Source organism: Xyrauchen texanus, chromosome 3, assembly GCF_025860055.1.
Source record: "Xyrauchen texanus isolate HMW12.3.18 chromosome 3, RBS_HiC_50CHRs, whole genome shotgun sequence".
Lineage (NCBI taxonomy): Eukaryota > Metazoa > Chordata > Actinopteri > Cypriniformes > Catostomidae > Xyrauchen > Xyrauchen texanus.
Genome location: NC_068278.1, coordinates 6,302,007 through 6,311,576, shown reverse-complemented (window position 1 = coordinate 6,311,576; position 9,570 = coordinate 6,302,007). Strand labels below are relative to the sequence as shown.

The 9,570-nt window shown below is 36.4% G+C and overlaps 1 protein-coding gene across 2 annotated transcripts in view; it reads right to left on the bottom strand.

Annotated features, from left to right (window-relative positions):
- Window positions 1-2,021: 2,021 nt before the first annotated feature.
- Window positions 2,022-9,570, bottom strand: part of zgc:152816 (uncharacterized protein LOC777712 homolog) — a 44,366-nt gene continuing 36,817 nt past the window's right edge. For both annotated transcript variants that reach the window (XM_052102057.1, XM_052102065.1), the window contains exons 16-19: window positions 8,538-8,649; window positions 8,068-8,197; window positions 5,633-5,754; window positions 2,022-2,159 (exon numbers count right to left, since the gene is read on the bottom strand). In XM_052102057.1, coding sequence (XP_051958017.1) covers window positions 2,109-2,159; window positions 5,633-5,754; window positions 8,068-8,197; window positions 8,538-8,649 — 415 coding nt within the window. In that variant the 3' untranslated portion in view covers window positions 2,022-2,108. The remainder of the gene's footprint in view (window positions 2,160-5,632; window positions 5,755-8,067; window positions 8,198-8,537; window positions 8,650-9,570) is intronic.

The following is a 9,570-nucleotide window of genomic DNA, read 5'->3' as shown; positions in this document are numbered from 1 at the left end:
GCAAAACAGCCCCCATAGCAAGCCCAAATTTGTTACGAGGTTGCATTTCTTGTCTCATTCTCTGCGTTTGGTTTTCGCAAAAATATTGGGCCCTTTTTCATACCTCCATTAGGTGCAGGGTTATGAGCAACAACTGTGCTACATCTTATCCAATTTTTGTGAGAGTGCTAAATTTAAAGTGCATTTTTTTTTGCCAGGGCAACATGCCGCTGGGCATGGGTGAGACCTGATTCTCACCCATGCCCAGTTGAAAAAAATTACACTTGTCATGGGGTTTACTTACCTTTTCACAGCCCTGTATAGTGGACTTACACCAGCCCTAGATTACCACATTAGTGTTATTTCTTCACCCACTGTGTCCAAAACAAAATTTCACAATACACATCTAAAACTGAATTAAAAACCAATAATGAATTGTGGATTTTTCTAAATGTGTACCCCTTTAAGAATGGTAAGCTAGCATGCAGTCTTTAAAGGTCAAATGTCAAATCCTGCATACTGTGCAATGGGAATGTTCTAAAGATTTTATTATTATTTTTATCTAGAAGCCATATAGAACTAATTATTGTGTTTAAAGATGTCAAATTAAAGGAATAGTTCACCCCAAAATGAAAATGACATTATGTACTCACCTTGTCATTCCAAACCTCATATTTATTTTCAGAATGTTCATTTTTGGGTGAACTATTTTCACCATTAACCTTTAATATTCAAATAACGTCAAAGTGCTCAAAACCAGAATGACCCTAGTCTCACTGTATATGGTTGAGGTAATACTTTGTGAAGTGACTAACAAATGTTAATGGTCTCACTACAAAGATACACATATTTTACAGTAACCTGCTACCAGAATGCCGCAAATTAACAGACTCGGGTCATTCTAAATTGTCTTTACAAAATGTAATAGTACTGCATATTTTTGTGATGTTACTGCAGAGAACTGTTGTCATTGGTTCATGTGATATGAGAAAAGTATTTAAGATGCTGTACAATCATATACTAATTCAGTTGTGGTATTTATGAAATGTCAATTAAAAATGCATCTATTTTCAACTTCTTTTGCATTAACATGCATGTGCTTCTTATGCTTTATGATTGTATTATAGATTATTACACCATTATTTATTGTGAAGTTTCATGTATATAACTACATACCGTCCCTTTGACAATCAAAACACTTTCCAATTTTGATAGCTGGACAATAGGTCAACATGTTTAGCTAAATCCAGTAATACATATTTATTTTTCTTCATTAATTTAATGCTGATCATTTCTTTTAAATGGAATAGTTTTCACCTCTATCACAGTTCATGTTTTATACTTTATTTTAAACATTTGTTGTTCCTCATTTTATTAATTAGTTTTAGTGCATTTGCTTCACAAGAAAGTATTCAAGGTTTACATTTTAAACCACTTTTTTTTTTTTTTACTCAACATGGTTTGGATGCATTGAACATTAACGGGAGCCAGTACTGTGCGGTTTAAGTTGGTTCAGTGTTAAGATGACAGTTAGACCAGCATTGGCAAACACTGAGACACATGTTATATATAAATAAATAAATAAATAAACACAATACAGACTAACCATAACTCACACCCTACCCCTAAAAGAAAAAGATTTTGACAGAAAAAAAGTGGTTCCCAAAGTGAGGTCTGATTTAGATCTCTTTTAGGGACAGTTTTATCTCCAAAGTATAGCCAAGTACATATGCACACACGCATGTGCGCACACATAATTTCAGCCCATGACCACTGTAGAGTCTTGCATAACTTCTTATGGTAACCTGATACACATTTGACAGTAAACATGCTCCACGGAAATAGAAAGCCATCATTTTTAAACAAACAAGTTTATTTCAAAAGCTTATTATTACGCAGTCTTTGAGCTGTGATGAAGTGACAAACATTTAATTTTGCTTACTGATACACATACAAACCATCAGAATGACTTCACAAGTTTGTACACACCCGTGTTTCTCTCACTCTCAAAAACAAAACATTTAAACAGTTAATAATATGAAATGTAACTGAAATCAAAACAAATGATAATAAAAAATTAATCAAAAGTACAATGTCGGTGTCTTCCTCATGTTCACGCTTTTATTCACTCAACCATCTGGGTGTCCATCAGTGTCCTCAACCACTTCATCATGTTTCTTCTGCAAATCAAAACAAGATGTAAGCTTATCCACAAAACCAGGTTAAGTATATACAGTGGGTACGGAAAGTATTCAGACCCCCTTAAATTTTTCACTTGCAGCCATTTGCTAAAATCATTTAAGTTCATTTTTTTTCCTCATTATTGTACACACAGCATCCCATATTGACAGAAAAACACAGAATTGTTGACATTTTTGCACATTTATTAAAAAAGAAAAACTGAAATATCACATGGTCCTAAGTATTCAGACCCTTTGCTGTGACACTCATATATTTAACTCAGGTGCTGTCCATTTCTTCTGATCATCCTTGAGATGGTTCTACACCTTCAATTGAGTCCAGCTGTGTTTGATTATACTGATTGGACTTGATTAGGAAAGCCACACACCTGTCTATATAAGACCTTACAGCTCACAGTGCATGTCAGAGCAAATGACAATCATGAGGTCAAAGGAACTGCCTGAAGAGCTCAGAGACAGAGTTGTGGCAAGGCACAGATCTGGCCATGGTTACAAAAAAATTTCTGCTGCCCTTAAGGTTCATAAGAGCACAGTGGCCTCCATAATCCTTAAATGGAAGACGTTTGGGACGACCAGAACCCTTCCTAGAGCTGGCTGTCCGGCCAAACTGAGCTATCGGGGGAGAAGAGCCTTGGTGAGAGAGGTAAAGAAGAACCCAAAGATCACTGTGGCTGAGCTCCATCACTGTCAACCATCACTGCAGCCATCCACCAGTTGGGGCTTTATGGCAGAGTGGCCTGATGGAAGCCTCTCCTCAGTGCAAGACACATGAAAGCCTGCATTGAGTTTGCTAAAAAACACCTGAAGGACTCCAAGATGGTGATAAATAAGATTCTCTGGTCTGATGAGACCAAAATAGAACTTTTTGGCCTTAATTCTAAGCGGTATGTGTGGAGAAAACCAGGCACTGCTCAGCACCTGTCCAATACAGTCTCAACAGTGAAGCATGGTGGTGGCAGCATCATGCTGTGGGGGTGTTTTTCAGCTGCAGGGACAGGACGACTGGTTGCAATCGAGGGAAAGATGAATGCGGCCAAGTACAGGGATATCCTGGACGAAAACCTTCTCCAGTGTGCTCTGGACCTCAGACTGGGCCGAAGGTTCACCTTCCAACAAGACAATGACCCTAAGCACACCGCTAAAATAACGAAGGAGTGGCTTCACAACAACTCCGTGACTGTTCTTGAATGGCCCAGCCAGAGCCCTGACTTAAACTCAATTGAGCATCTCTGGAGAGACCTGAAAATGGCTGTCCACCAACGTTTACCATCCAACCTGACAGAACTGGAGAGGATCTGCAAGGAGGAATGGCAGAGGATACCCAAATCCAGATGTGAAAAACTTGTTGCATCTTTCCCAAAAAGACTCATGGCTGTATTAGATCAAAAGGGTGCTTCTACTAAATACTGAACAAAGGGTCTGAATACTTAGGACCATGTGATATTTCAGTTTTTCTTTTTTAATAAATGTGCAAATATGTCAACAATTCTGTGTTTTTCTGTCAATATGGGGTGCTAAATGAACTTAAATGATTTTAGCAAATGGCTGCAATATAAAAAGAGTGAAAAATTTAAGGGGGTCTGAATACTTTCCGTACCCACTGTATGTATGTGTGTGTATATATATAAGCAACTGCTAAACTATGTCTATGGAAAATACAGTGGAATGAAATATCGTTTCATCAGGTCTACAGTGAAAGTTACAAATATGACAATGAACACTTGTGAACACACAGTGACCACGTTTACATGCACTTCAGAAAATTGTTTATTCCAGAGTCATTCTGAAATTTCATCTAAACAATAACTGATTTCATTACACCATTTAAGGAATTAAGAGAAAATGGTTTAACCAATCCAGGTTTCTCCCAGAGAACGCAGCTTATGTGGTCATATAAACACATCAGCGGCATTGTAAACAGGGTTTTGAAGTGTGTGCACGTGCATGAACATACCGGACAACAAACATCAGAGGATGGAGCCAAACAACAAGTCAATAACGTAGAAAGAATTCAACATTTCTGGGAGTACAATGGGAAAGGCACATACAGTACACTATAAACTATACCCATTTAAACACACCCATGTAAAATTTCACAGTCACTCACGTTTACTATGCGCTTGTAAATTGGAAAGGGGTCTGTCTGCATCCTGTAATACTTGCCCACTACAAGTTACGCCCCCTCCAAATAACCAGCAAAATCCTGAAGTCTTAGAACAGTTGGATGCCACATTCACACACTGTTTGTTGTGTTTATTTGGTGTCCCTATTCACCCATCTATAACTCTAAACCTAACCATAACTACAAATATTTAAAAAAAAAGTTTGTAAATACATTATATACCACAAAATAAGAAGTTATTTTAAATTATACCACCGTATAACTAGGTGGCAACAGTGAAGATGAATTTAGTGAAAGTGAAGAGGAAAAGCTAGTAGGCTAACTGATTAGCTTGTAAGCTAACTGGAAAAAACAGAACAGATAAATGTTTATCTTACCATTTATATCTTTTATTTTATTTTATTACTGAATAAGCAGAAATCTTCAGGAATAGAGTAAAGAGCACTTCCTCAATTTCACATTAAACAATTTCAGTTTACCATTTATGTCTTCCGTTTAATAATATGCCGCGTGACATCATTTCAAAGTTATTTTTTGTCATATTTAAAAAGTAATGAGAAAATTAATTATACAACGACTGCATAAGATTTTAGAAGTTCTTGTAGCAAATATAATTGCTTGATGATCCAAGAGGGGCATGTCCTGAAGTGGGTGTTCCTTGTAGTCTTGCTGGACGAAGATAGATACACTTGGTAAACCACCACTATTGCAGCGAATTTCCACTGCAGGATGTGATAAAAAAAATTACGAAATCAAACACAGCAACAACTCTGGAATATCTGGAAATAAAGTGACGGGGAATGAAAATGGTGAAGTCTTCCTTGGATACCATGTTTGTTTTTTACACAAGCTTTGTGGGGTAATAACGTCGCTGTGGAGAAAGCTGCTTACTGACTGAGCCGTATGTATAAGAGTACACCGCTCTTAAACAGTGCATTTAAATGGGAAAGCTACTTTCTTGCAATGCAATGCTTTCTGGTGTCCATGTAAACGTAGTCATTGAGAGCAATTAAATTGCTCCCCAGTAAACAATACACTTTGCAGAACATGTTAACAGTAGTCTGTAAACAATAGACACTAATAAAAACTTGTACTGAAAAGATACTTGGATAACAGTAGAGTTGTCTATTATTCCCCCTTAAAATAAATGTGCTGCAACAATACACTGACCAAGAAGACTATCAAGTTACTCAAAAATATTCAACCCAAAATCAATTATTCTACTACCATTTACTCACCCTTTAGATTTTCAGATAATAAGATATTATTATAAAGATTACAGTAAATATTGCAAAAATATTTACTCTAATTTCTGTTCTAACCCCAGTACCTTCAGGTTGTTGTAGTGTTCAAGGCTGTGGCAGTGCTCTGATTTCGCTCTCTTCTCATTGCTGTAGAACATGTTACACAGCTGGCAAAAGAAGCCAGTTACTGGGATGACGTAGTTCACACCTGAAAAGGGGCAAATTCATATTTTGTAAGATTTTAGCTAATTAAAATCCATTTTATTAGCAGAACATTCCATACCATTAACTCATTTTCAAAAATACTCTAAATTTACATTGGCTGTTTCTTAATGCAAAGAATGTAGAGAACAGACTTGGGTTCTTATGAAGACCAGTCTTGCCAAGATACCTTGGAAGAATGAACTCGGAAGGACAGGTGCGATGTGTTGCGATCTTCCTGTTGCATAATTAACCATCACAGCATATTTGAAGCCAGTGAGAGAACTACTGGCATTATCACAGACCACTGACATTATTAGATTCCTCCGTAAGGAGGGAATCTATTGTATTTGATGGTTTTATTATTATTATTATTATTATTATTATTATTCTTCTCCTTGAGCCCAAATAGCTCAAAAAGTCACTGGTCAAAAGTTTTCTAAATTGGCACATTGATAGTCCATGCCAACGGGTACCCCCAAACCAAGAATGGTCAACATTCGCCCATAGGTGGCGCTACAGGCCACGCCCAAAAAAAATATTTTCAAAGTGATACCATTTCCACGCCATTTGTCCAAATCTCCTGAAACTTGGTGTACATGCCGCATTTCTCATTGGGAACAAAAAAGCCTCAAGGATCCATAAGGTCCGGTATGGATTTTCCTGTACATTGAAAATGTTTTGTTTTGGAATCAGACGAAGACATGTTTTTTTGAATTCCTTAATTGGGAGGGTTTATCCCCAACCATCTACTGATCAATTTTAAATGATTTGCCATTTTGAGGAGGAATCCGCATTGCTGCTTGCAGCTATATTTATTATTATTATTACACCAGTGAGGTTTAGTAGGACTTGTAATTCATTAAAAGAATAAAGTCTTTTAACACTAGTTTCCTCCATGTGTTTAAGATATAAAAATTATCACATTAATCACATGGGGTAACCTCTTCGTGGTCATGATTAGTGGTTCTTGCTCTCAGTGGGGCGCGTGGTTAGTTGTGCATGGATCGCGGAGAGTAGCATGAGCCTCCACATGCTGGGAGTCTATGCGGTGTCACGCACAACGAGCCACATAAGATGCACGGATTGACTGTCTCAGAAGTGGAGGCAACTGAGACTTGTCTCTGCCACCCGGATTGAGGTGAGTAGCAGTGCCACCACGTGGACCTACGAAGTAGTGGGAATTGGGCATTCCAAATCGGTAAGAAAAGGGGGGACTTCAGCTTTCTTTTACTTATTAATTATTCATAATTTACAAAAATGTAATATTTATTTTATTTCTTTTTACTCTTATTTCTTGTTCTTAATTGGTTTAAAAAAAAAAAAATTAGATCTCGTATTAATATTCTTTATATTTTATTATGTAAAGCACTTTGAATTGCCATTGATATCTGCTTTATAAAAAACTTGCATCACCCATTGATAAAAACATTTGGAGGACAAGATGCATTGTGATGCATAGAGAACTGTTTTGTAATCGAATCGTTACTTTTGGATCGTAATAGAATCATGAGGCCAGTGAAGATTCACACCTCTTGTTGTTATTGAGAAATATCTGACCTGAGATGGGGCAGCTGATCAATCAGAACGAAGAATTAAAGAGAGCTGTGTAATATAGTACTATTTTCATAGCATTTTAATGTTTTCATATTTTTTGTTGCAATTAAAATTCCTCTTATTATATATAATACATATAATGTAAGACAAGTATAATGACTGACTTAATTTTTATGAAACTAAGTAAAAACATTTTGAGTCGGGAATGAATGAATAACTTGTTTCATTTGTTTATTCAGTAACTGCTATGATTGACTCAGTGAGTTCATTCAGGGAAGGATTCGTCAACTGATTCATACCGATAACTTGTGAGTCGGTAAGCCATTTGTTCATGAACTGAACTAGACTTGTCACGCTGTATGCTGTGCTGTTGTTTCTACGTGCATCGGCAAACAATGCAGTAGAAAGACATTTTAGTGATTATTTTTCATCTCAATTCATTTCATTCAGAGCACAAGCTCACAACTGGGGTGAAGCATGACTTCTTTTACTGTCGCCTTTGAGATTCAGTAGCAGTAGAGCATATGATTTATTACATGAGGCTGTAGTGGACACAGTTCCTGTAGCTCAATTGGTAGAGCATGGCGCTATCAATGCCATGGTCAAGTTTTTGATTACCACTGAACACACATACTGGTAAATTTAAGCTTGAATACACTGTTAGTCACTTTGCATATGAGCATCTATCAAATGCATAAATTAACTGTAATGGAAATATATATTTTGGCAATTATACTATTTTCAGAGTGTGTGAAAGACTTACCCACACTGTGGTCAGGTAAGTAAGGGCCCAGAATGGTTTTTTCCTGATGGTCAATATCTTCTGAACCTGGTGTTTCACAAACGGGATCCACACACACACCTTCACAATCTGGTAAAGAGCTGTGGTGGTTCTACAAACACACAAATATTGCAAGAATTGAATCACTTATTTTGACAAATCAAATTCTACTTCCTGTCCATGATTTTTACAGTGTTTAATGATTACTAGATAGGGATTTTAAATATTATTGTATACAATTTCTAGCTGATCCACATGAGCATTACTAACAAAAATGATGTTCACTACAGAAATGTTCATGTCTTTTCCAGACCTGGAAACCAAAATGTAAAAATTCATTACCCATTAAAACAATAAGCTAATGCTTTGCGTTACAGTCATTTTACAATAGTTAATAGATTTTTCTTGGGCAAGATACAATGCTGAGGTAAAATCACTAAGGAGACATTCACCTCCTTTGTGCCACTCTTGGTCATCTGGTCCCTTTCTGTCCTTTTGGTGCTTTTAGGCTTTTTCGCCTCCTTTCTGAATTCTCTCTCCTCAGTGTTGTGCTTCGGGCGTTTCCTACAATAACAGAGCAAAGTCTGAAGAGTTTACTACAAAAAGAGAATAACACAATTTTTTTGTTACATCTTTACTGTTATAATGGCCGTCACAAGTGCATTCACCTAACACAGAGGTGGGCAACTATTTTGGTAAAGGGGCCACATTGGGCATTAAGTAGTGCATAGGGGGGGCCACATGTACTCCTTTTGAGATACAATGTACTGCATTGATTAATGTATCTTTTAAGTCCAGAAATAGTTGTGTACTCAATCTTAAGTGCATATATGACTAATGGGACTATTCTGCAATTGCCTAAATTATTGTATTGCTCTACAAAGGTAGATCATTTTCTATCAGGCATTAAAAATGTTTTAATGACTTCAAAGTGTATGTAAACTTCTGACTTCAACTGTACCTTTCTCTATAAGAAACAATAAACAAATAAGCCTTCAAAAATAGTGATTAGGCTGATCAGGTGCAGAACAAGCAACAGAACTGAACTATAAAGTTAGACTTAAATAACAATATTCAAACAATATAATAATTAATTAAATGAAAATGAGAAAATTATCAGCATGTACAGTGCACCCGGAAAGTATTCACAGCACTTCACTTTTTCCACATTTTGTTATTACAGACTTATTCCAAAATGGATTAAATTCATTATTTTACTTCTACAAACAATACCCCATAATGACAACATGAAAGAAGTTTGTTTGAAATCTTTGCAAATGAATTAAAAATAAAAAAATGATTTTTTTATTTATTTTTTTAAATCACATGTACATAAGTATTCACAGCCTTTGCTCAATACTTTGTTGAAGCACCATTGACACCAATTACAGCCTCAAATCTTTTTGAGTATGATGCTACAAGCTTGGCACACCTATTTTTGGGCAGTTTCTCCCATTCTTTTTCGCAGGACCTCTCAAGCTCCAC